General features: G+C 43.8%; 1 protein-coding gene across 3 annotated transcripts in view; it reads left to right on the top strand.

The window, feature by feature from the left end:
- RAI14 (retinoic acid induced 14) overlaps nucleotides 1–27,985 on the top strand; it is a 112,158-nt gene that overhangs the window by 56,493 nt on the left and 27,680 nt on the right. For all 3 annotated transcript variants that reach the window (XM_064176730.1, XM_064176726.1, XM_064176729.1), the window contains exon 3: nucleotides 5,022–5,152. In XM_064176730.1, the coding sequence (XP_064032800.1) occupies nucleotides 5,022–5,152 (131 nt within the window). The remainder of the gene's footprint in view (nucleotides 1–5,021; nucleotides 5,153–27,985) is intronic.

The raw sequence follows: 27,985 nt of genomic DNA, 5'->3' as shown, positions 1-27,985 counted from the left end.
ACTGCTTTCTTCAGCCAGCTACTCAAATCAGACATCCATAAGGTCAGCCAGTGCCAGACCTCAGATGCCAAACCTCAGAAAACTTGTATGTGGTTATCCCTGTGAATCTCATGCAGGATTTTAGTTTGTTTCCAAGTCTTTTAAAGATGGGAAGCTGTCCTACTGCTTTGATTTATATAAACACATCAAACAATGTTCAGGGCTGTGCACAGTCCACACTTTGGATGCTAAACATTTTTGGGAAGTGTGTACAGACCCAACAGTTAGTTTTGTTAGTTACCTTCATAGTTTTGGGTTGGTTTTTTTTTGGTGTTAATTTGAAATGTAGGTTCTCTTCCCAGGAGTTTTTTGTTGTTTGCCCTGAAGTGCCCTGTTTACACATTTTCATTATTAAGCAAAAAGGATAACAGAATCACACAGAATCACAGAACTTCGGGTAAGAAGGGACCTCCAGAGATCATTGAGTCCAGACTCCCTGCCAAAGAGGGTTATAGTTTTCTTATGAAATTGATATATTCCAAATAAATTACTATTCTTACAAATGCATATTATTACAACTGGGAGTGTCACTATAAGCATACAACAAAATACGACTGATCTTTAGAATCATAGAATGGTTTAGGTTGTACGGGACTTCAGAGATCATCTAATTCCAACCCCCTGCTATAGGCAGGGACACTTCCCACTAGAACAGGTAGCTCAAGGCCTCATCTGACCTAGCCTTGCTTACCACCAGGCAGGGAGCACCCACAACCTCCCTGGGCAACCTGTTCCAATCTTTCACCACCCTCACTGGAAAGAACTTCCTAACATATAGTTTTAATCTCCCCTCTGCCAGTTTAAACCCATTACCCCTCATCCTGTCATTACAAGACCTTGTCAATAGTTCCTCCCCAGCCCTCCTATAGGCCCCCTTCAGATACTGAAAGGCCACTCCCAGGTCTCCTCGAAGCCTTCTCTTCTCCAGACTGAAAAGCCCCAACTCTTGTAGCCTGTCCTCTTTGCAGAGCTGCTGCAGCCTTCTGAGCATCTTTGTGGCCTCCTCTGGACTCACTCCAACAGTTCCATGTCCTTCTTGTACTGAAGGCTCCAGAACTGCACACAGTACTCCAGGTTGGGTCTGACAAGAGCAGAGTACAGGGGCAAAGTCCCCTCCCTTGCCCTGCTGGCCACGCTGCTCTTGCTGCAGACCAGCACATGGTTGCTGTCTGGACTGCGCTCACACTGTCAGTTCATGTTAAGCTTTTCATCACTCCAGACCCCCAGGTCCTTTTCCTCAGGGCAGCTCTCCAGCCATTCACCTCTCAGCATGTATTTGTGCTTGGGATTGCATCAACCCAGGTTTTGAGGCAGTCTGATTCCTGGTGTGTGTCCCCCACGTCACAGGTACAGTTCATTAAGTCCTGGAAAAGTCCAATTTTAGTTCATTGATTTCTTCAGTGGTCTGCTATCCTTGTCCTCTGTGTGCTGAGTTCAGGAGTCAGTTCTGTCCACCTTGGCTGCTGTGCATATGGTAATGGTTTGTCTTTTTAGGCCTAAAAGTACACTTAATCTGGACAATAATGATGCACTGGAGTGCCTGAAAGGGAGTGGGGTTGTTGTTTCAGGTACCTATGTAAGGATGACAAATTCAGGAAAGGGACGGCAAATAATGTCTCAGTGTTTCTTTCCCTTTAATGTGTATTTGATTGCTTCATGTTACAGTGCTATTGACTGGATAAAGTGTTCCATATTGAATTTCAAATGGATTTACCCTTTCTCTGACTCAAGGAGTAATTCTAATCCTCATTGAGGCAATGGATAGAAACATCCACCCACGTAAGATGAGTTTCCTGGCATAGTTGAGCAATTTGCCTATTAATAGTTTTGTTCATTCTTTCTGATTTCTCACTAGAATAGTGCTTCCAAGTGCCACAGATCCCATTTAAACCAATGGAATTTGGTTACTCCCTGGACTTATGTCCATCATAGATGAGGCCTGTTGTCAGAGGATGGGTCTTCAGGGTTTCCCAATTTTGGGATTATTTCACTAGAATGTTAGCAAGTTCCCTAGCTGGATTGTTGTGACAAGGGAAAGCTTCAGGTCACTCAGAAAAGGTATCTACCAAAACAAGCACAGAAATGCAGTAGACAGAAACAGTCATCAATACATGTCACCTGAGCTCCAAACAAGTTATTGTGTGTGGCCTTTTATTTTCCAAGAGCAAAACAAAATTTCTGGTTCAGTAGTGTTCAAGCATCAGTAAGGAAATCTTGGAAGAAGAACTAATGTAAACAGATGATGTGTGCATTATTCTCTAAACTTACTCCTTTCTTCTAACGACTGAGCCAGAGTGCTTAGGAGATGCACTAAGTAGATATAGAACTGAAAAGAGGGGTCTAAAATGACTACCATAAGAATCTTCCTATCATAAACTTCACCCTCTACCAGTTCCTCTAAGCAGGAAAAAGGAGTACCAGCTTTGTGTCAGAGATAAGATACTTGACAGCCTTTCTTTGTCCTTGAGGTGGATGTGAGAGAACTGAATGCTTTCGGAGTCGCTGTGAGAGACTGTCCCAGTTTATTCTGTTTAGTTGTTAAGTATGAAGGAATCTCTCTTGCTGTACAGATAAGCAGGAAGCAGGTTTTTTTTAAATGAAGCATTGGTTAAATCTTTTTGTAATTGTCTTTGCATGTGTGTATTTTTTGCTACCAGAAAGACATTGTGGAAAACAATGTTAAAAATGTTGGTTCTTACAAGAGACTAATGGCACACGTCATAAAATGTTTTGCTGTTACCATGAACATGGCATCATTTTGCAACATCAGAATCACTCTCAGAACACTCCAGCTTTTTCCCCATTCCATATCTGTATGCCTCTGAGGTGCAGTTTCCACACTAGACAAGTCCTGTGGGATAATTTGGGACACAGCTGTGTTGGTTTCTCTTGGGTCTGGGGTATTAATGACAGTGTAATTCTAGACAGATATAGTTATCATAGCAACTTCTCAAAGGGGAAATTTGTGCTACCAAAAGCTTTATAGTCATCTGGGTAATCTGTGAGTAAGGGTGATACATCAAATATCCTATATTTTAGCTCTCTTATATGATTGAACAATAAAAGCTAGAGAAACAGGACAAACTCAAAAGGCATAACGTGATGTCAAACACCGTGAACTTTAAAGGATTTTATTTACAAGTGAGATACATTCTTTAAACATCTGCTTTTAGTAATGGGCTCCCTTTAAAGCAGGAAATTCCCCAAATGAAGAGTATGCAGTGAGTTTCATTTTAGGTGCAGGCTGCTGCTTGGCTGGCCACTTATCATGGAGTCTGGATACTGCTACGGGAACCTTTTGGGTTTTTTCCTTCTTTTGTGACTAATGTTCTAGAGCCTACAGGGGATAATTCCAGTATTAAAAGGATAAAGAGTGTACCTTGCTGGTGTGTGTTTACCCACGAGTCATACCACTGCCATAGCACAACACAATGCTCTTTATCTGCCATTTGTACTCTTGGTTCCAGGTGGTGTTCTTTCAGCCCCTGTTTGCCTTCCTGCTCAGGCTGTACTCTGTAATTCTTTTTCTCTTTTGTGCTTTAAAGAACTGATTACCTTGAGCAGTTTCCTCCTGTTCTGGTTTTCATGGTGTGCACAGTTTGTGGGATTACTTCTTACTGATGTGCACCTGGCACACTTTTCCTCAAGTTCAGACAGAAAAACACGTCCATTTTTGTTCGTCTGGGCGTAAATAGAATATGTAGAGCATCGAGCCAAGTGTAATGAATGGGCATGAGGTGGCTGATGTCAAAGAGCAAACCATAGTCTCTTGGGAATAACTGCGTAGTGTAGAAGAGGGCTAACACTAATCTAAATGCAGCCTTTAATTGCACTGTATTGCTCTTCCTAAAGACTTAAAGACTGAACCTTGTTGTCAGCCCAGACTAGAAGACATGGTTGGAACTTCCACTTCTTTTCCAGAATTCGTTTTCCTGCAGTTGCATGGCATACAGGAGGTCTACTGCCCTCTGTTTTTTGTATCACAGTATCACCAAGGTTGGAAGAGACCTCATAGATCATCAAGTCCAACCCTTTACCACAGAGCTCAAGGCTAGACCATGGCACCAAGTGCCATGTCCAATCCTGCCTTGAACAGCTCCAGGGACGGTGACTCCACCACCTCCCCGGGCAGCCCATTCCAGTGTCCAATGACTCTCTCAGTGAAGAACTTTCTCCTCACCTCCAGCCTAAATCTCCCCTGGCGTAGCCTGAGGCTGTGTCCTCTCGTTGTGTCTTGCTAGACCAATTTTGGAGTTCTGGTAGAGGAAAAAGGTCATGTTCTTAGGTTCAGAGTGGGAGGGAAAATCATGACATCAGGAAGTAAGTTCCTTTCAATGTTGAGAAGGAGCAAAAATACTTAGTGGGTTAAGTTTTTTAAAAGACATAAATGCAGAGTGATTGTCTTGTCTTTTGGTAGTACTAGGGATGTGCTGTCTGGATGGTTGGTGGTTGACTTGATTGGTTTAAAGACAAACATGGGAGATAAAAGCTCAGTAAAGCTAGCTATAGTCTGCAAAGGGCAGTCTCTTAACTTGCTCTTAACCTATAGAGTGTGAGCAGGGAAAAGCTTTAAATATGGACAATTTTGACTGTCTTTTATTGTTAGAGTGGGCCGTGAATCAGCTAAGGCATCTCATTGCTTATCCTCATAATGAAAGTGGGGCCAGTGCAGCTCCAAAATACAAGCCAGGTCTAGACAAATTAAAGAACTTTCCAAAATACAATAAGAAGAGGTGGGTTTTTTTTCCACTGTTCTACAGAGTTTCTGTGTTAGAGATCATATTCACTGATTACTTAGGCCCTGGTTCAAGCCATTGAGTTCATGGGAACCTGTGTGGCTTTGTCTGTGCTATTTCTTTGGGTTGGGCTTCTAATTAAATTTTCAGGGGTGGTAAACATGTGAAGGATTGTTACAAGAGCCTTTGGTAGTGATAGTATTAATATTTCTTTCCTCCTTTTTGTCTATTTTTCTTTCCCTTCAGACCAATGAGTGGAATAAGAATGATGATCGGCTGCTGCAGGCAGTGGAGAACGGCGATCTTGAGAAAGTGGCTTCATTGCTGGGTAAAAAGGGAGCCAGTGCCACCAAACAAGATAGCGAGGGCAAAACTGCGTAAGTACAACTTAAACTTGTGAAAAAGCAACCTTAGATATGTACACCACTTGCATAAATGGAGAGCCAGTGACCATCCTGACGATGAAGTTTGTTTCTTCATCTGATGCACAGTACGTTCTGGAGAGCTTCTATCTGGAAGTCTGTTTGCATTTCTGCTTTTAAAATGCCATTTCAGAATCTCAAAACAGTTTGAGGTAACTTGAAACAGGATTGCTGGGTACATTTGGGACATTTTATGATAGGGTATTTTGGCATGCGGGAGTTTCACAGCACCTGCAAGATTGCACACTCCAAAAGGCATTAATCTTTGGGCTGTTTTTCCCCATGGACATTAGATTAATGGCATAGAAGGTAAGATAAATTGCCTTTCTAATGGATTACTTTGAACCAGAACTCTGACGACTGAGTTTAAAATCTTGCAGATGGTAGTGTTCTCCCAACTGTTTGTTGTTTGGATTGAAGTTTGGCAGTAGAATTTTTGTGTGAATGAGATTCCTTTTGCAGTGTCCTAGTTGAAGACAACTCACCCTCTCAGGTATGCCCACACACACATCCTTGAAGTACAGAGTTTAGTGAGATGATACAATGTACTATCACCTTAGCCTAATTGCCAGAAAAGCACAGCAATAGCAGAAGCAGCATCAGAAAGCAGCAATTAAATGGCTCCCTCACCCATGAAGCCCACAGCCAGCCTAGCAGAAAAGAATAGCTTCCCAAAACTGGAATCAGGAAGCAATAACTGGAAATTAGGGAGTCTTATCTTAAAGTCCAAACTCCAAGCCTCGTGATACTTTGACCAGCACTTTGTAATGCTGTCATGACAGCAGCATGGTGGTGAGTACTCGTCCACAGACTCAGTTGGCTAAACCCATGACATTCTCCACCCCTTATTCTACACCATCTACATCATATCCAGCCGTGTTTAACATCAAACAGCACACATCATATGTCAGTTACTGTCCATTCTCATTCCAAATGAGATTGCCTTGTAGTACACAGAAGACTTGTTACTGCAGATGCTCTGGAGCTTCACCCTGTTACAGTACAATCTGGATCAGTTCATGATCAGCCAAAATAGTGGGGTTGTTTTCCACTCCTGGGGTGGTTGATTCTAGTGACTTCTTCCACCCTTCCAAGTGTGGCTTCCAACACATCCAGCTCTTGGGATCTCCCCGTCATATGGCTCCATGCCTCATGGTTTTGATGGCATCAGAGTACTCTTGTATTGCATATCTACTTGTACACCTGTATCTACTAAAGCTGTGTTTTGTTTGTGTTTTCAACTCACCAAACTGTTGGATCCAGACTGTCCAATAAACCCAGCTGTCTGACTCCTGCATCTGGTTAGGACAGGGCTCCTCTAATCCTGGTTGGAACCACTTGTATCTTGTGAAGGTGATTTGGATATTCCTTCAGAAGGATCAGAAGCAGTAACAGTTGTTCTGCTCTTTTTGAGCAATTTTCCACTGGAAACTGGGCAGCATTCTTCTGGAGATATTTTTCTTGTAATTCATAGAGCTGTGCAGCTAGGACATGTCCTCCCCATGGTTGTGTAAGCAAAACCACAGGGTATGCTGTGGTGTGTACGTCCCAGATTCTTTCCCTTGGACAGGGAAGCACCTGCTCCTCGTGGCTGATACACAGGACCATACAGGTGGGGAACAGGACATGTTCTCTTGGATTTGACTTTGTGGGACAGTTCTTTCACAGATGAAACACAGGCCTGTAAAGAGGAAGAGAGACTTCCCTCATGTTGCTGGAGCCTACTAGCTGTTTCATCAGCTGTTTGTCTTTAGCCGTATTTCAAGGCCAGGGATAAAGACCAAGTGACCACTTCTGGCTCTTCCTCTGGTTCCACCGATGACCCTGATTAATCCTCATCCTTTACCAGATGAGTTTCTTCTCTTGTAAATTTCTTTTTCTGTACATGGGTCACTGATACTGGCACAGGCTACTTTGATACAGCTGCCATGCCTGCTTTTGGGGTCTGAGTAGCCAAAGTGCCTGCTAGTCTGCCTGTTGGTCCAGAGACCTTATCTTGCCTCTGAGAGCTCAAATGACATGGGCCAGGCCCAAACACTCAGTAACTTCCAGGCTAAGAACTCATTTCCTCCAAATATTTTACCATTTTGTCAGGATTTTGTACTTGTTTAGGGGTGAAATTCCAAGAAATCAGAAATAACCACAATCCTAGGCACTTGCTGATGCTCTCCATACACCCTGGCAATCCAGCCTCGGGGCAGATTGCCAGGTGGTATTCTCAAGAAAGACCTGCGTGGCGCTGAAGAAGACCTAGGCCATTCATTCATAGTATGATAGAATGGTTTAGGTTGGAAGTGACCTCAAAGATCATCTAATTCCAACCCCTCACCATCAGCAGGGACATCTCCCATTAGAACAGATCTCCCAAGGCCACATCCAGCCTGGCTTTGTACACCTCCAGGGAGGGAGCATCCACAGCCTCCCTGGACAACCTGTGCTGGTGTCTCACCACCCTCACTGTAAAGAACTTCTTCCTAATATCTGGTTTAAGTCTCCCCTCTGTCAGTTTAAACCCATTATCCACATCCTGCCATTACAAGACCTTGTCAATTGTCCCTCCTCAGCCCTCCTATAGGCCCTCTTCAGATACTGTAAGGCTACTACAAGGTCTCCTCAAAACCTTCTCTTCTCCAGGCTGCAGAGCCCCAACTCTTGTAGCCTGTCCTCATAGCAGAGCTGCTGCATCCTTCTGAACATCTTGGTGGCCTCCTCTGGACTTGCTCCAACAGTTCCATGTCCTTCTTGTGTTGTGTGCTCCAGAACTGTACTAAGTTAGTGAGATTACAAGTGGCTAGTGAAATAACCATACCATAACATACCAGTAACCAGCACAGCAACACCAGAGGTTTAAGCCTTTCCCCTGAGATGGTAAGCCTCACCAGAAAGAGCACACTAAATACAAGTACATAAGGTTTTCTATAATGTAACCAGAATGGGCCCCAGCACATTGACACCAGCTGCCCTCAGAGAGCAAATGCATCACCATAGCAAGCATACTCGAGGAAAAAAAACACCCAACTTACACAAAATTGATGTAATGAGCCTTAATTGCATCCTCTTATATCTTGTTTCTTTGTCCTTTGTCACGTGTTTGGCTCCCAAAATAGACTGTCCTGGTTACAGCCTGCTGTAACAAGAAACCCCCCTGCCACCCACAAATTGGGAGAGAAAATGACACAAAAAGCTCTGGGTTGAGATAAGGAGTTTAATGAGATAGTAGGAAGTACAGTTACTGTGGCCTGTTTCCCTGAAAAGCACAGCAAAAGCTGAAGCAGCAGCAAAAGACAGCAAGAAAAACAGTTCTCTCCAAGCCTGCAACCAGTCCAGCAGACAAGACCAAGCCCCCAAAACTGGAAACTGAAAGCAGCAACTGGAAACGAGAAGCTTTTCATGTTACAGTCTGAACTCCAAGCCCCATGATACTTCACTCCAGGCAGCACTTTCATTTTAAAGCTGGTATGATGTCAGAATGGTATTGAAAACTCATCCATAGATTCACCAGACTAAACTCATAGCATGCAGTCTCAATACATTTCACATATAGCATTTTCTTCTTCTTCCACTTGTTCTCTGAACATTATGAATTGTGGAAGATAAAAGATTCCAGTAAGAGAACTGCAGCCAAGAAATTTATTTCTTTGGGCAAAAAAGGGTGATTAAATGTGTAAATGAGAAATAGACATCTTGTGACAAAACCAAAGCCTTCCTAAAATTGTGGGGATATGGGGAGAAAGGAAAATAGTATTTAGTTTTGGGGGGGCCAGCACATGGCAGTCTATACCACATAGTAAGTTCTAATGATTTCCTTCTGGATTACAGTTACTGATTCAGGCTCCTTGAGTACTGTGTCCAGTTCTGGGCCCCTCAATTCAAGAGAGATGTTGAGGTACTGGAAAGTGTCCAGAGAAGGGCAACAAAGCTGGTGAGGGGCCTGGAACACAGACTCTATGAGGAGAGGCTGAGGGAGCTGGGGTTGTTTAGCCTGGGGAAGAGGAGGCTCAGGGCTGACCTCATTGCTGTCTACAACTACCTGAAGGGACATTGTAGCCAGGTGGGGGGTGGCCTCTTCTCCCAGGCAACCAGCAATAGAACAAGAGGACACAGTCTCAAGTTGTGCTGGGGAAAGTATAGGCTGGATGTTAGGAGGAAGTTCTTTGCAGAGAGAGTGATTTGCATTGGAATGGGCTGCTCAGGGAGGTGATGGAGTTACTGTCCCTGGAGGTGTTCAAGAAAAGCCTGGCTGAGGCACTTAGTGCCATGGTTGACTGGCTAGGGCTGGGTGCTAGGTTGGACTGGATGATGTTGGAGGTCTCTTCCAACCTATTTGATTCTATGATTCTTGCTTGGTCTGTTTTAGTTTCCTACATCTGCTCTATTTCTGTTCTGCATCTGAGAAGACTGAATGATGGCAGTGGCTGCAACTTCTCACTGCAGAAGGCCAAGTCCTTTAATTACTTCAAGTGGGCTTTCTTCGTACTATAATAAGGCTTTAATTTAAAAAAGTTTCATACATGTGTTTTTCTTTTGAACTTAATCAAAGCATGACTTCCTTTAAGTATTCTGAGTTACAGATATGTTTGGCATTTGGTGTTTTTACAATCAGGGTTGGATTTTTACACCACACTGTATCCACTGTAACACCTAGTTTGCAAGTTTCGTGTATAATTTGCTGCTATGAATTTTTCTAGGGAACCTACCAAGACTGAAATTGTCAATGAGTATGTACAAGCCTCTTGGCTCACAAGAAACTGGATCATTGGAATAAGGGATATGGTGTGAAGATGGTCACCTTTACAGGGATGCACAACATGAATCCCCATTTTTCCTCTGTGTTTTCAACTATAAACAAGTCGATGACCATTTATTAATGATACAATTATTAGTAGTGCAAATACAAGTACTTCTAGTTGCTTGGATCAAACATGAATTCATGCTGTGAAGATCTCTGCATTTGCTTAGTTTGTATACTCATTTCATTGTCATTGGTTTGGTTTTTTTTTAATGGTGCTATTTCTGTGTACTCATTTAACAGAAAGCTTGCAAAAGAACAAGGACAAGTAGTTATTGCTGTGGTACAGAAATACTGCACGTCAAGTCACATTCTGGTTTTAGTGCTTTGGGAAACTTAGCAGACCTGCTCAGGTTATTTCTGTCTTGGTTTTGTAATATAGAGACTGACAGGTGCACAGTGACACTGATCTGGAGAGATCTAGCTGCCAAAGAGTGTCATGTTCATCAGTATGGCATACTAATAATGGCCAGTGTTGTGTTTACATTTTTCCCACTCCAGAATATTTGTTTAGTGTGTGCAAAATGAAGTACAGCCATGACTTCTGTATAGGTAGGCTTGTCTCTCCTGTTTTTGCAGGGTGGTTCTGGGTGCTTAACATAGCTGTTGATCTATTGGAAGGTAGGAGAGCCCTGCAGAGGGACCTAGACAAGCTGGATGGGTGGGCAGAGGCCAATGGGATGAGACTGAACAAGGCCAAGTGCAGGGTTCTGCACTTTGGCCACAATAACCCCAAGCAGCACTACAGGCTGGGGACAGAGTGGCTGGAGAGCAGCCAGGAAGAAAGGGACCTCGGGGTACTGGTAGTTAGTAGGCTGAAGATGAGGCAGCAGTGTGCCCAGGTGGCCAAGAGAGCCAATGGCATCCTGGCCTGCATCAGGAACAGTGTGGCCAGTAGGACAAGGGAGGTTATTCTTCCCCTGTACTCAGCACTGGTCAGGCCACATCTTGAGTGCTGTGTCCAGTTCTGGGCCCCTCAATTCAAGAGAGATGTTGAGGTGCTGGAACATATCCAGAGAAGGGCAACAAAGCTGCTGTCACTTTAGCCTGGAGGAGGCTTAGGAGTGACCTCATTGCTGCCTACAAGTACCTGAAGGGAGGTTGTAGCCAGGTGGGGGTTGGTCTCTTCTGCCAGGCACCCAGCAATAGAACAAGGGGACGTAATCTTAAGTTGTGCCAGAGGAAGTCTAGGCTGGATGTTAGGAGGAAGTTGTTGCTAGAGAGAGTGATTGGCATTGGAATGGGCTGCGCGGGAAGGTGGTGGAGTCACCATCCCTGGGGGTGTTGAAGAAAAGCCTGGATGAGGCACTTAGTGCCATGGTCTAGTTGACTGGCTAGGGCTGGGTGCTAGGTTGGCATCTTGGAGGTCTCTCCCAACCTGGTTGATTCTATGATTCTATGTTGTGCCCTATCTCAGAAGCTTTGTTCAGAAGCATAGATCTTGCTGCTGCCCAGGACCAAGATTTTTTAGTGTCCCATGGAAGCATGATCCTGTTTTTTCAGTTGCCTCATCTGTAGCGTGGGAGGCTTACATGCTGGGAAATAGCAATCTGGAGAGGTCTTTCTAGGACAACTGGCCACCATAATACTCAGATTTCCCTGGCTGTATTTTAGAAAGTGGTCTGCAATGCCATGTGGGAAGGAAACACTTTGGATGAGTGGTCTATTGATCCCTGCAAGTATATATTGATGCATTCATTTACATAATTAGATTGAAAGTGACAAACCAGAAGAACATGATGGATTCATTTACATAACAACGTGCATGTTACGATTAAAGACTTTGGAATGTGCCTGAAGACAATAAAGGAGAAACAGTAGCATGTTGCAGTACAGGTTTGTTAGTTATGCCATTATCTGTTCCCTAAGATGTGACATGTTTCTTTTAAGATCTTTTTCACTCATGTTAATAACCCCACCAACAAACTCCTGATGCTGCCTAGATCCTTATTTTAGTTTGTGATGTTTCGGTGTTACCCTCCGCCCCACACTTTGGAAATCATGCAGACTAGACTCGGACAGCTCTGGAAAGAGATGTTGAGGTGCTGCAATGTGTCCAGAGCAGGGCAAGAAAGCTGGTGAGGGGCCTGGAACACAAACCCTATGAGGAGAGGCTGAGGGAGCTGGGGGTGTGCAGCCTGCAGAAGAGGAGGCTCAGGGGCGACCTCATTGCTGCCCACAACTACCTGAAAGGAGGTTGTAGGCAGGTGGGGGTTGGCCTCTTCTCTCAGGCAACCAGCAACAAAACAAAACAAGGGGACACAGTCTCAAGTTGTGCCGGGAGAAGTATAGGCTGGATGTTAGGAGGAAGTTGTTACCAGAGAGAGTGATTGGCATTGGAATGGGCTGCCCAGGGAGGTGGTGGATTCATCGTACCTGGAGGTGTTCAAGCAGAGCCTGGCTGAGGCACTTAGTGCCATGGTGTAGTTGAGTGGCTAGGGCTGGGTGCTAGGTTGGACTGGATGATCTTGGAGGTCTCTTCCAACATGGCTGATTCTATGATTCTTAAAGGCAGTATTTGCAGATTTTCATCAGGAAGTGCAGCTCTCCAGCAGTACTTCTTTAAAAAGTCATCAGAGCAATTAAATCAGTTTTTTAAGACTTGCTTGACTTTCACCACCACCTCCCTGCCACTGACTCAGTCCTTGCTATAAACAAGAAATCAGTTTTTAAGGCCAATGAGCAAATCTGCCTTTGGCACAAGTCGATACAGTCCCATTGTTGGTCCCACTTCCACAGCAGAAACTATTGCCAAGCACACTTTCAATAAAACCTATCTGGAAATCTGACTCTGTCATTGTAGTCTTGTTCTGCCAGATAGTGTGTTTTTTTTTTTTTAGTCCAGTTTCCTTAAGCAACAAAACAGCCCTTTCCACTTTGGAATTTGATCATTTAATTCCCACTTAAACTAACAAAAAAGAGGTTTTCAAGGAGCAGATAGGATTTATTCATGTATTGCACTTTCCACAAAAGCAAGTGTTCAGATGGTCTGTTACTTAAAGAGGCTGCTGCTGTCATTGATGGGGAGTGCAGAGGGGAGAGTTTTGGAAAGTATTCATAACATATAAATGGCAGCTCTTGCTTGTTGTAAAGTTACTTTGTCTGTGTGCCAGTCCATCACTGCCATGTTTGCATGTTTCTGCAAGGTACTGACCTAGAATTAAATCCTTATGGCTATTAAATAAAACAATAAGTCACTGTATTTTTTTTTTAAGCTGCATCTGAGTTGACTGTTGCTTAATAAAATAAGTTTAACAGTGGTATAAAAAGCTTTAAGAAAAAAATATGTGCTTTCAAAGAACTTTTATAAAACCATGGTCAGTAGCAGTAAAAATGATGTATTTTTTTCATTTGAACCAGAATGTTCATGTCTTGGAGGCTTAGCCAAAAACATGTCCTGAAGCATATTCCAATCTCAAATGCTTTGCTTATCATGTACACAGTATTTTTTTTTTATGTTATTGTGCAAGGACATGGGACAGGTGGCTTGAAGAACATCACTGTTCAAAAAGTAAATGACATATTAATTACCTCAGAGAGAGAGTCTTTCCTTGTACACAGTAAAATTTGTCTTGAAGGAAGCTGCTGGAAGAATGCAGACTTAGTACAGTCACTGCACTGTTCCCATTGAGAAAGAAAACCATAGGAAATTGATTAAGCAGCTGATCCAAAACTGGAGAAGTCAGGTGAGCCCAGTTTATCTCTCTCTTTATTACAACTTGATGATCTGTGAGGTCTCTTCCAACCTTGGTGATACTGTGATACTGTGATACTGTGATACAATTTGCTATATGCTCTCTAGGAGATCTCTGAAATTCAGGCAGTCTCTACATTCTTCAGTCTCTATATTCTTTTTTTGTGCCTGTGTTGTGGGTCCTCAGCCTAACTTCAGGCTCTAGAAGATGTTTCATTTCTATGGACTCTGGGTGTTATGCCTTTCCTGGAAGGCATGAACAGGCCAGTATAGGCGTGAACATATCCTGGCTTGCCCAGACATATTTTTCTGCTCTCTCCTTCTGATGTTGGGAGAAGCAACCATGGGAAAGGAATGCCACCATGTCTGTCCAAAATTGTTTCAAGGGTACCCACACACACCTACTATGGTTAAGATTGGCTAACTGCCATTCTGATTGGCAAAACCTGTGTTCAAAGGCCCATTAGATTTGGGCTACATTGATAAAAGAGATGAGCAGGTAGGGACAGCATTCTTGCTGCTGCCACCATTGTTTCTGCCTAATGTGCTCTCTGCTTCTGGCAGTGCCTCACTGCTGTTGCACCTTGCTGTGCTCTACAGCATTATGTTTACTAAGCTATAAGATAACTTTGCCACGAAGTAACAAACTCTGATACTTTGGACTTGTCTGCCTGGAAACTGCTTCGAGCTCACCAGTAGTAGGCACCAAGTGCCTCCACTGAATAGGCTTGCTCAGCCAATGTGACACCTGCAAGTCTCCTGACAAGACTGCACATCAGCAACACATCCTGCCTACTCCTCTGCAAGCCTCCCTGCTGAGTCTGGAGCCAAGAGGAACCAAAACCAAGTCAGAGATTGCTTTCTCCCAGCACCCCTGCTAAGAGCCTGGGAAGACCGAAGACTCAGTGGCTGACAAGACTTCAACAGAACTCCCTGCAGGTGTTTTGGTTACTGTCTGGAAGCTGTAGTTAGCCTTGCAAGTCAGGAAATAGTATTTTTATGTGTAGAATCATAGAATCAACCAGGTTGGAAGAGACCTCCAAGATCAGCCACTCCAACCTATCACCCAGCCCTATCCAGTCAAGTAGACCACGGCACTAAGTGCCTCATCCAGGCTTTTCTTGAAGACCTCCAGGGATGGTGCCTCCACCACCTCCCTGGGCAGCCCATTCCAATGGCAAATCACTCTCTCTGCCAACAACTTCCTCCTAACATCCAGCCTAGACTTCCCCTGGCACAACTTAAGATTATGTCCCCTTGTTCTGTTGCTGGGTGCCTGGCAGAAGAGGCCACCCCCCACCTGGCTACAATGTCCTTTCAGGTAGTTGTAGACAGTAATAAGATCACCCCTGAGCCTCCTCTTCTCCAGGCTAAACAGGCCCAACTCCCTCAGCCTCTCCTCATAGGATTTGTGTTCCAGGCCCCTCACCAGCTTTGTTGCCCTTCTCTGGACATGTTCCAGCACCTCAACGTCTCTCTTGAATTGAGGGGCCCAGAACTGGACACAGGACTCAAGTACTTCAGGGGAAAAATAACCTCCCTTGTCCTACTGGCCACACTGTTCCTGATGCAGGCCAGGATGCCACTGGCTCTCTTGGCCACCTGGGCACACTGCTGGCTCATCTTCAGCTTACTATCTACCAGTACCCCGAGGTCCCTTTCCTCCTGGCTGCTCTCCAGCCACTCAGTCCCCAGCCTATAGCGCTGCTTGGGGTTGTTGTGGCCAAAGTGCAGAACCCTGCACTTGGCCTTGTTCAATCTCATCCCATTGGCCTCTGCCCACCCATCCAGCCTGTCCAGGTCCCTCTGCAGGGCTCTCCTACCTTCCAACAGATCAACACCTGTAAATACACAAAACTCTGTAATTGAATCTAATCGAATCCTTGCCTTCTGTCTTAAACAGAAAGGAGCCTCTTGAATCCATCTAGTGGGCAAGGGCAAATGGTATATTGACCACAAGAACTCGTCTTGCAGTTCTAATGGTTTAATGTTGTATTATTGGTAGTTACTTGTTCTAGATCCAGCTCTTCCTTTGTAAACTCCTTTCATGACCGTTGCGAAGAAGCTGATAACTACTGTTAAAAATTACTGGGTGGGTAGTGAGAGTTTTGCATGTCAAAATTATAAACAATATCAATTTTGAAAAAATCCTACCTCAGATTAGAAAGGAACCTGGGAGTACTAATAGATAGTAGGCTGAAGATGAGGCAGCAGTGTGCCCAGGTGGCCAAGAGAGCCAATGGCATCCTGGCCTGCATCAGGAACAGTGTGGCCAGTAGGACAAGGGAGGTTATTCTTCCCCTGTACTCATCACTGGTCAGAACACACCTTGAGTACTGTGTCCAGTTCTGGGCCCCTCAATTCAGGAGAGATGTTGAGGTGCTGGAACATGTCCAGAGAAGGGCAACAAAGCTGGTGAGGGGTCTGGAACACAAACTGTATGAGAAGAGGCTGAGGGAGCTGGGCCTGTTTAGCCTGGAGAAGAGGAGGCTCAGGGGTGACCTCATTGCTGTCTACAACCACCGGAGATGAGGCTGTGGCCAGGTGGGGGTTGGTCTCTTCTCCCAGACAACCAGCAACAGAACAAGGGGACACAGTCTCAAGTTGTTCTGGGGAAAGTACAGGCTGGATGTTAGGAGGAAGCTGTTGGCAGAGAGAGTGATTGGCATTGGAATGGGCTGCCCGGGGAGGTGGTGGAGTCACTGCCCCTGGAGGTGTTGAAGAAGAGCCTGGATGAAGCACTTAGTGCCATGGTCTAGAAGACTGGCTAGGGCTGGGTGCTAGGTTGGCCTGGCTGATCTTGGAGGTCTCTTCCAACCTGGTTGATTCTATGATTCTAAGTAAAGGCTCCGATTCAGCACATACCTTAACCACATGTTTAAATGCTGCTGAAGTCAAATTACTTTTTAAATGCCTTAAAATTGTTTAAACACGTAGAAAAGTAGTCTTGAGGATTTTCACCTCTCCAGGAATAGAGTTCACTGATGTTCTAGTGACCTTATATAACCTCTGGCAGGAGAAACAAGCAAAGTTTTATGTACTTCCATAGTGATACGTAGTTTATGATGGTCTAAACAGTCACAATCAGGTCTAGGTTTCATAGCATGAGCAGAATAAAGAAGACTACAGTGATAAAAAAGACTGTGGTAATCTCCACCTCTGTTTTGTCTGTAGTCAAGAGATGGCTGAAATGGGGTGCTCATTCCAAAAGTCCATGTGAGTTTTTATTTTTCTGAGTGATCTGGATGTGAAAGCTTTGTCTCTTAAAAACTTCCTTAAAGCTCTTTCTTGGTTCAGATCCTGATTATTCCTTTTTGTCACACAGTTATGAATACATTTCAACTAGGATGTTGACATTAGGTTTCCTGAAAAATTCCTTCCTTCTTTAACACAAAAATGTCAGTGAAACATCTGAGCATGGTTGGGTAAAGCCAGGATATTCAACTGAGGTAATTAACTTTCTATTATGTTCAGTATGAGCCCAGTTGTTAACGTATAGTGAGAGGAAATGCTGTTATCCCCATCGTGGAGGCAGAGTACTTCTCTTTGATTTTATAGTTTGGCAATACATTAACAAGTCCATACTGCAGGTCAACATTACTGCGTTGACATTTGTCTAGGTTTTTAAATGGAATCTATAGAGTAGAATTCACCATAGTGGTTACTTCCTTGCTCTTGACTGAAACTGTTTTTGATGGGGTTGAGTACATGATGTCTCACAGGATATTAGGGGTTGGAAGGGACCCAAGGAGATCATCAAGTCCAGCCCCCCTGCCAGAGCAGGACAATACTGTCATCTCATACTGTCATCTCATTCTCCTTTCCATCCTCTCCAGGCTGAACAAAGCCAACTCTCTTAGCCTGTCTTCACAGAAGTCCTGCAGCCCTCTGGTCACCTTCATGAGACTCTCCTCTGGACCTGCTCTAACAGTTCCATGTCTTTCTTGTGCTGAGGGCTCCAGAGCTGGACACAGTACTGCAGGTGTGGTCTCACATGAGCAGAGCAGAAGGGGAGAATCATGTTCAGGCTCAGGAGCTGTTTGGTGCACACCTAATTCTGCAAGTATCCATGCATGCACTTTGACTCCTAGAGGAGTTTGGGTTGAAAGGGACCTCCAAAGCTCATCTAGTCCAACCTTGCCCCTGTGGTCGCACTTAGTCTTGGAGATTTCACGAGCCAAGTTTTAGTTCTTAACATTCAGATTCTACCATATGCATTTTTGGAAGCGATTTCTCAATAAAACATTTTAATGTTTGTACATCTTTATGTTATTTTAAAAAAAAAGAGGTGAAGGGGGCATGCTCTGAAGAGAGAGACAATAATGCTCTTCAGTTTGATTTCAGCTGCAGAGATCCTAAAGTTTACTGCCGAAAAACAGAAGCTATTTACTTTCTCTCTTTTATTGATTTCCTACATTATTGTGATGGTTTGGGTGTTGCTCGCCCCCCCACACTTTAGAAGCTACCCAGACTAGGCTCAGCCAGCTCTGGGAATATAAATGAAGCTATTTATTTACAGCTAGCACAATATACAAACAGATATTTACAGTATATACAGTTATAGACAGAAATATACAAAGTTAAAGGTAATACAGAAACACAACTCCCTGCCCAGAAACCTGAGTTCCCAGGAGGGGCTCTCAACCACCCCTGCACTTTCCCCCTGCCCCTCTCAACCTTACCCCAGTCCTAAAGAAGAAAAGAGGTTCAGCCAAGAGGTTAAGAAGCAAAGGTGGGTTAGTCCAAATGGAAGGTGAGGTTAGGGAGATGCAGTTCAGTCAGAAGCCCAAGGCAGAGTGTGTGAGAAAATGGTGAGAGTGTTATCTAATATTTTTGTTTCTTCTTCAGCAAGATTCTGAGGGGAGTAGACATCACCATTGTTTTCCTTTTGCAGCCTATGATATAGTTCTTCTCACCAAAACATTCTACCCTGCTTCAAACTAGTGCAATTATAAAGCAAACAAAGTCCACTTATTTAAGAAACAAAATACCTGTTTCATATAAAGGTCTTTGACCATTGAGAAGCATCCCAATGGCTTTCACATCTTGAATACACAGGATGTCCTGCAGTTGATACGTAGTGTTTGAAGAGGGAGCAGTCAGTCTGTAATTTCTTCTGGAAGCCAGCTTCTTTTGCTGGAAATTAAATAAAAAGAATAAAAATAATTCTGTCTTTTTCATACAGAACGACAAAATTACAGTTCTTAATAAACTTCTGTGTTTCATTGTCTAGTGGGGCTGTCCCCTCAGAAGAAAGCGTGCAGTCTTCTGAAGGGCCCCTCTTCATGCCTTCAGGTAGCCTGTGAACTCCTGCTCATGGATAGGATTGGCCAAACCTGTAATGCAACATCATACAGTACAGATGGAGTTCCCTGTAAAGCAGCTCCATTTGCAGAGTTGCCAAATACACAGGTTCTACCAGACCTGGTCAGGTTTCCAGAACCAGGTTATCAGTTTCTTGGATCAGAGCATAGCCTAGATGATTGGAAGGCTCTTTTTTTTTTTAGTATGCTTGGCTTGAAACAGCTGCAGTTTGCCTCATGTGGAGGCAAAACCCAGAACCTCACTTCCCCATGAGGATTGCTGTGGCTGCTCCTTATGTTCATCTTATCTGAGCTGGCAAGAGAGCATGAGGGAAGCATGCTTCTCACAGGCTGGGAAAGAACCAGGTGCTTGGAGGCTAAGGAGGATAGGACTAAGGCTACAGTTGTTTTTCAGATGTATACATAATGGGCTGCAGTTGTTTTACGTGTTTTTCAAAGACTTACACAACCAAATGTGTGTAGGTTTTAATTACACCCAACTGGCTGCTTGGCTGCTTCTGGCTTAGGAAGAGGAAGGGAATGAGCAGCCAAAATAAAGCAATCTGCAAATGTTGGATTTATCTAATATTTTTATCTTCAAAACAAAGTCTCAGGCAATAGACTATGCCATTGGCTTATTGGACTTACATATCACTCTGCATTTTCTTCTACCTGCTTTGTAGGTGCATTCTGTGTTAGAAAAATGCTAACTGGAAAATGTAGGATAATTCTCAGCTTGTCTTTTCTGCATATATTTGTGTTCCAGTCCCTACTTTTATTCAGAAATGTGGAATCTTAAAAGCTTTAGTAATATAGTTACTCTCAGTGCAAATTGGGATATGTTGCTGTAATAATTTTAAGACTTTATAAAAACAAATGCTAAAAGGTTATCTTAACCAGTGGTCTTTGAAGAATATGTAACTAGCAGATTAATTATTGTAAGTGTGTGTTGTTGCATGTATAAACTCATTTTATGCAGCTTAATAAAAACCAAACAAAATTACCCCCCAACAAAACAATAAAGCTTTAAGTCTGAAGAGTTCTGCGGTATTACAAGTGTGAAAGGCACAGAAGCTTCAAACACATCCCATAAGCCTGAGCTGTACTTGGTCAGTGTCCTTCATGTTGCATAAAGGTATCCATGCTCTTTGGTTCTTGGGGCAGCATATGCCATTCTTAAGCCTTACTGTGTTTTCAGGCAACAAAAATATTTACTTTAGATTAACTCCTACTCAGTTCTCAGCTTTCCACCCTGTGCCTAGCCTCTTGTTGTCCTAACATAGTTCAGGATTTCCTTGCTCCTAGTGTCATGATTTTTCATGTACTAAGGTGGTTATTAGCCTTTTGTAGCCTGTAGGCAGCAATACCAAGTGGTGGAGGATCAAGATCATAAGGGATACTAGTCATTGCTGTCATTGTGCTTAATTTTAACTTTGAACTCTATTCTGGCCTTGCAAGAAAGCACAGCAGATGGCTAGCTGGTTTCACCTAACTCAGGAAGGAAGTTGTGTTGATCTGAGCACATCCATGTCATCCTCAAGGGTTTCACCCTTTCAACTCATAGTAAAAAGATATTTTTTTCCGAAAGGCATGTCTATTAAGAAGCTAACTGTACACCCTTTGGGGCTTTAGATGTGGGGTGTGCTTTTAAACAAACTGTCAGAACTAATTTTCCCTACTCCTCTGATTTTCTCCATCCCTCTGAATTTGGCTTCGGAGGTACAGGCAGCACTGCTCTCATTTTTAGACTCCTTAAGCTTTTTGTGACTTAATTGTCTGTTGTACTTTGTCCATTTTCCTACTCTACAATTCCAAAAATAAAAGTATTTTAAAACTCCAGACTTTGTGTCAACCAATAGGAGTGGCCTGAAGCCTACCATCTTAGCAGAATCTCTATTGCAATTTGCTGATGTTAGTTACTGAGGGACTTTAAAAAATGGATGCTCTGCAAGAGACTTCATCAGTCCAGCATCAGTAAGTTTGCAGATGACACCAAGCTAGGAGCAGGTGTTGATCTGTTGGAAGGTAGGAGAGCCCTGCAGAGGGACCTGGACAGGCTGGATGGGTGGGCAGAGGCCAATGGGATGAGATTGAACAAGGCCAAGTGCAGGGTTCTGCACTTTGGCCACAACAACCCCAAGCAGCACTACAGGCTGGGGACTGAGTGGCTGGAAAGCAGCCAAGAGGAAAGGGACCCTGGAGGTACTAATAGATAGTAATCTGAAGATGAGGCAGCAATGTGCCCAGGTGGCCAAGAGAGCCAATGGCATCCTGGCTTGGATCAGGAACAGTGTGGCCAGTAGGACAAGGGAGGTTATTCTTCCCCTGTGCTCAGCACTGGTCAGGCCACACCTTGAGTCCTGTGTCCAGTTCTGGGCCCCTCAGTTCAGGAGAGATGTTGAAGTGCTGTTGAAGTGAAGAGAAGGGCAACAAAGCTGGTGAGGGGTCTGGAACACAAACCCTTTGAGGAGAGTCTGAGGGAGCTGGGGGTGTGCAGCCTGGAGAAGAGGAGGCTCAGGGATGACCTCATTGCTGTCTACAACTACCTGAAGGGAGGTTGTAGCCACGTGGGGGTGGCCTCTTCTCCCAGACAACCACCAATAGAACAAGGGGACACAGTCTCAAGTTGTGCCAGGGAAAGTATAGGCTGGATGTTAGGAGGAAGCTGTTGGCAGAGAGAGTGATTGGCATTGGAATGGGCTGCCAAGGGAGGTGGTGGAGTCACCATCCCTGGAGGTATTCTAGAAAAGCCTGGATGAGGCACTTAGTGCCATGGTCTAGTTGACTGGCTAGGGCTGGGTGCTAGGTTGGACTGGATGATCTTGGAGGTCTCTTCCAACCTGGTTGATTCTATGATTCTATGATCTGATAATTCTGCATTGTGAGCACTTATGTTTACAAGTAGTACATGGAATAGAAAGTCTGTACATTTCAGAGTTGGAAGTGGGAGTTTGTGTCGATGTGGTAACAGAGTTTGCCAAAGATAACTGCATATGAAAATGGAACTGCTGGAACACAACTTGAGAATGAAAAATAAAAAGCTTCTGGAGTTCCCAGAAACCTTTCTGAAGAGTAGCTGAGTGGATATTTTTGCTGAGCTTGAAGGCTAAGATCAGGGTTCTGTAGCATGCCAGCTCCTGTGTTACATGATGCAATTGCTTCTTTCCTATTAAGAAAACAGCCGTTCAGCAGGCTTGCTTTTTATGAATGTCCTGTACTTAGAGGTGTGTGTGATTGAAGCAAGACTGTGAGGCAAAGCTGGAGACTTTACATGGAAAATGCATTTGCTTCTTTTTTTGTTTGTTTGGTTTGGTTTCTGAAAGCTGTTCCAGAATATATGCTAACAGATAGGATTTTTGCCAAAGGTTTTTGTTTGTACTGGGGGAGGGCAGGTGCTGTCTCACATGTAAATAGAAGACAGGAGCACACAAGCTGTGTGCATTGCTGCGCTTGGCGGCGGTTGGTGATAAGGCATAGAGAGGGGGAAAATCTCCTGCTGCTCTAATAATTTCATACCATGTCAATTTCTTTAAATGTTAACCTGCTTGCACTCTAGAGGATGTGATCAACAGATCATCAATTAAATATCTTAAAACTCAGAATACTTTTTTTTTTCTCAGTAATCATAGAATCATAGAATCAACCAGGTTGGAAGAGACCTCCAAGATCATCCAGTCCAACCTGTCACTCAGCCCTATCCAGTCATCTAGACCGTGGCACTAAATGGTGCCATGCTCTGTCTTGAAAACAAAATGTATTTCCTGTAACTTCTCCCAAGCTAATTTTTGCACTCTTGTGACAGCATTATGAACATGACAGGATCATGACATGAACTGCCAGCATTTGCTGAAAAACCGTTTGCATTACACTCACTCTTAGAATGGGATTAAAGGGGTGCAGTGAGAAACGTTTGTTTGTTGCTTGTCTTGTTTTTATTAAAAAACCAAACCAAAACAAAAAACAACCACAAAAAACACCAGCAAACAACAGCACACAACAGAAGCTTAGTAACAATGTTACCTGCAGATGTCTCTTCCTTTAAGGCAGTCAATTTGTGAGACATCTGGATATTTCCTCTATAATTTAGTAACAGTCTGTTCCTGAGACCTACGTTGTCTTGGATAAGTAGCTGTCTCTTAAAAATGCAGTCAGGGAAGGACAGAGGTTCTGTGGCTTTCATAGGTTTACTTTCAGCTTTTAGGTTTAAGGCAAAATTCTGCTTCCCATTCCTTCCTTTGAACTGCCAGAGTGCATGCACTTATGTCTGTGTGATGAAATAGTGGAAAACATCTTTGCTTTTCAACTGGTTTGGTTCCCCATAGCAGCTTGCCAGCCACACAGGTACCTACCTACCTGTGCTGGTGAAAGACAGAACCAGGTATGCACTATTCATAGAAGCATGATCCTTGCTGGAACAAGGCTGGGAGCCCTGTCTGGTCTGGAAGAGGAAGGCAGAAAGCTCCAATTTCAGAACCATGCTGGGACTGCCTTTCCCAATCTTTTAAGATGGAATCTGATAATTTTCTTGTAATTAGGTTCAGGATGTGTCCAAAAATTGTTCATTGCTTTTATGCTGATAAAATCTCAAATGATTCAAAGAAAAGTAAAATGCATTTTTCTTTAATTCCTACTCTTCACACTACATGCAAGAGAAGACTACACTGGATTTCTTCATGGATGGCAGCAAGCACTTCTTTCATGTACAGAATATACTCCTTTAGTGGTCCTTTCTCAGGCTCTCTGGTACTGCTGCCACTCAGACTGTAGTAGCAAACAATCAACTGCCAGATACCACCTAATGTATTAATTTTTGCTTTAGTTATTGCAGTGGGAATTGGGACTTTGAAGGATAATAGACACTGCAATAGATGCAAGAGACAAGTCATGTGCCTCAGGGGTCAGTGCTGGGACCACTGCTGTTTAACATCTTTGTCAGTGATGTGGACAGAGGAAGCGAGTGCACCGTCAGGAAATTTGTAAATGACACCAAGCTGTGTGGCACAATCAACTTACTAGAGAGAAGGGATCCATCCAGTGGGTCCTCTTCAAGCTGGAGAGGTGGGACCAGGCCAACTTCATGACATTCAACAAGGCCAAGTGTAAGGTCCTGCACCTGAGTCTGCGTAATCCCAAGCACAAATACAGGCTGGATGGTGAATGGCTGAGAGCAGCCCTGAGGAAAAGGACCTGAGGGTCTGGGGTGATGAAAAGCTCAACATGAGGCAGCAGCATGAGTGCAGCCCAGACAGCAACTCTGTGCTGGGCTGCAGCAAGAGCAGTGTGGCCAGCAGGGCAAGGGAGGGGATTCTGCATCTTTGCTCTTGTCAGACCCCACCTGGAGTACTGTGTGCAGTTGTGGAGCCCCCAGTACATGGAACTTTGAGCAAGTGCAGAGGAGGGCCGTGAAGATGCTCAGAGGGCTGCAGCAGCTCTGCTGTGAGGACAGGCTACAAGAGTTGAGGCTTTTCAGCCTGGAGAAGAAAAGACTTTTAGGAGACTTTATATTAGCCTTCCAGTATCTGAAGGAGGCACTATTGACAGAGTCTTGTAATGACAGGATGAGGAATAATGGGTTTAAACTGGCAGAGGGGAGATTCAAACTAGATGCTGGGGAAGTGTTCTTTCCAGTGAGGGTGGTGAGACACTGGCACAGGTTGCCCAGGGAGGCTGTGGATGCTCCCTGCCTGGAGGTGTTCAAGGCCAGATTGGATGAGGCCCTGGCCAACCTGTTCAAATGGGAGGTGTCCCTGCCTATGGCGAGGGATTGGAGCTGGATGATGTTTGAGGTCCCTTCCAACCTAAACCATTCTATGATTTTGTGCTGCTGCAAAAATGTATAAAACCTAAAGTCAGTGCAGAAAGTCAGCCAGCTGATCTGTGGACCTTTTCCTGACTTAAGATAGCTCATTAATTGCCTGCCTGTCTGATCTGGTAGCAGTGAAGATTGAATATTTTAGATTTCTATGTTTTTTAAAGTCAGCATTGCAATGACTCCAAGCAGCTTTTGTATCTTTATTTTATCAGGCCTGTTTGTTTGTATGAAGGAATTGGTCAGTTGGGAGACTGTAAATCATCAAACTGTTAGAAGACAAGTCAGACTTTTAAAAGTCAACAGAGTTGACATACATTAGAAAATGAGGAATGATCTGCTTTGGGGAAGGATGTTTTTACTCAAAATAAACCCTGACAATGACCGTATGTGAGTTCATGGTGTGTTTCAAACATTCTTGCTTGCTCTTAAGATATTTTCAGAGCACTCAGATTAAAATGGCAGAGAACAATGGTTTAAATGCTTACTTATACATTTAACTTTGCTCATGTAACTAGCACATTTGTCTCAATAGAAAATAGAAAATATAATATTCACTTAGCACCCATAATTCAACAATGTTATTTGTTTGCTTTGGATTTTGGTAAGTAAGGTGTCAGACTGCTTTCAAATCCTGGAGATAATCTGTGTTTGTAAGAATACTAATTGTGCCCAGGTGGCCAAGAGAGCCAATGGCATCCTGGCCTGCATCAGGAACAGTGTGGCCAGTAGGACAAGGGAGGTTATTCTTGCCCTGTACTCAGCACTGGTCAGGCCACACCTTGAGTGCTGTGTCCAGTTCTGGGCTCCTCAATTCAAGAGAGATGTTGAGGTGCTGGAACATGTCCAGAGAAGGGCGACAAAGCTGGTGAGGGGCCTGGAACACAGACCCTCTGAGGAGAGGCTGAGGGAGCTGGGGTTGTTTAGCCTGGAGAAGAGGAGGCTCAGGGGCGACCTCATTGCTGCCTACAACTACCTGAAGGGAGTGGGGGTTGGCCTCTTCTCCCAGACAACCAGCAACAGAACAAGGGAACACAGTCTCAAGTTGTGCCGGGGGAGGTCTAGGCTGGATGTTAGCAGGAAGTTGTTGGCAGAGAGAGTGATTGGCATTGGAATGGGCTGCCCAGGGAGGTGGTGGAGTTGCCATCCCTGGAGGTGTTGAAGCAAAGCCTGGCTGAGGCACTTAGTGCCATGGTCTAATTGACTGGCTAGGGCTGGGTGCTAGGTTGGACTGGATGATCTTGGAGGTCTCTTCCAACCTGGTTGATTCTATGATTCTATGAATTCTGCCCCCAAAATCCTCTGGAATGTGACCTTGCCAAATAGACCTGGACTTCCTTGATTGAGTTTAATTTCTCTGCTCTTTTTTTTTATCTCTCATTTTTTATTTGCACAGGTAAGAATTTCCTAGTTAGAAGGTTGCTATCTTAATGAATTGTATTAATTATTACATCTTAATTATTTTATCATATCCCACTCTACTTCTGTGCCATGTTGCCTAGATATATGGACCACCCAGTTGTTTTTAGCTAGCTGTCAGAATAACATTCAGTAAAAGGATTGTGCTCAGGCTTGCAGAACGTAGTCACGGACATGGTTAAGCAGAGATTTTGGATACAACAGACCTGTGTCTTATTGCTAACACCTCCATAGCAAGCTCAGTTAGATCCATTTTTACCCGTGATGAAGGTTTCTCTGAGCCAAGTAGTAAAAATGGCAGCCCTTTTCTGTTTGAGTTGGGGTCTGGCATTTAAATACTTTCTGGAAAGGCTTATTCTCAGCCTTTAGCAAAGACCAGCTTTATGTGACTGTCAGACACTGTGGAAAAGGTCTTTTGTCCTGAGTAAAGGATGGATTTGTTTCAGACAGTTCAAAGTGCTTTGCCAGCTGACATCTATCTGCAAGATATCTGCTGTTTAAAACTAGTTCAGGGATGTCAAGCACAACTATCTACTCTGTTCAGTCACAAAACATTCATAAAAGTATCTCTCTGTCAGTGCACCTCAAACTGTTGTTTGAGTATTGTTTCTGGTCTGGAAATGTGGGGTTCTGGCAGGACTTGTAGCTGTTCTTCAGTTGACCTTGATCATAATGAAATTTTGCTGTGTGTTCACTGGTACTCTCAAGGCCTATTTACTCAGCCAGGCTTTATGTTCCTCACCAAGAGCATTATTTTTTTGCTGTATATTATTAAGGGCTGAGTAATTATGAGGCCTGTACATTCTCAGTAGGAAAAAGTGGTGTAAACTGACTGACCTCTGTCAGCTGTTGAAGAGATGGATCTCAAATGTTGGCTTGCTTCATTCATTTCTGAATCCAATGAGAAAACTCCTGAGAAAGGGTAGCTGCTCCGCTGATGCACTGCAGGGTCTGGAGACAGTTATGGAAGACCATTCCACCCCTCGGGAAGAACAGAAATGTTATACAGCAATAAAAATTTATCTCAAATCAGCTCAGGCTGGAATATCAAGATGTGGCTCTAAGTAGTAGTATCAGACTTATCTACTGTGAAGGAGAAACGAAGTTATGCTGCAATGGGAGTTTAGGCTGAATAAGAATCTAACTCTCAGTGTGGCCCTTGCTCCAAATCAAGCCTTACATGTTTGTTTTTGTTTGCCTAAGTCATTGCACAACCAGGAAGTGGGAGGAAAAGTTGTTTGCTTTCATATCAAGGGAAGTTTATTGGTGAAAGATGCAAGTAAAACGCACCACTGTTTAGTGCTTCCAGATGGCGAGAACTCTAGTGTTTGGAAACCTGCAGCTTTCTCCTTAAATACTTCAGGAAAGTTCATACAGCTTGTAAAGAATTATTCTGTACTGAAATGAATGTTTACAGACTTCTTTGTTTCAAGGTCCTCTCTTGCTACGCGGAAGCCCTCATAATCTGCTGCTGAAGTATTCTGTTGTTTAAGAGTGGGGTGGGGTTTTTTTTGTTGTTTATTGAAAAAAAAAGGCAAGGGCTGTTATCTTTAAAGTCAGTTAGCATTGCTTCTGAAGTGGAGAGTTTGGCTCAGTGCTTTCTAAATACTCTGAATTAAATGTAAGTGTACAAGTTCATCTCAGTCTGGAGTCATTCTTCTCCCTCTGTCAAGCAGACAGGCCCAGTTTCCTGGTAAGCCAGTTCAGTTTAGCTAAAGTTTAGCTAACTACATCTCCCATTCCCCTCCCCATTGCTTTTAGATTATTAATAAAA

The sequence above is a fragment of the Pogoniulus pusillus genome, chromosome Z (assembly GCF_015220805.1).
Source record: "Pogoniulus pusillus isolate bPogPus1 chromosome Z, bPogPus1.pri, whole genome shotgun sequence".
In the NCBI taxonomy this organism is placed as follows: domain Eukaryota; kingdom Metazoa; phylum Chordata; class Aves; order Piciformes; family Lybiidae; genus Pogoniulus; species Pogoniulus pusillus.
This window is presented reverse-complemented; position numbering and strand designations above follow the sequence as displayed.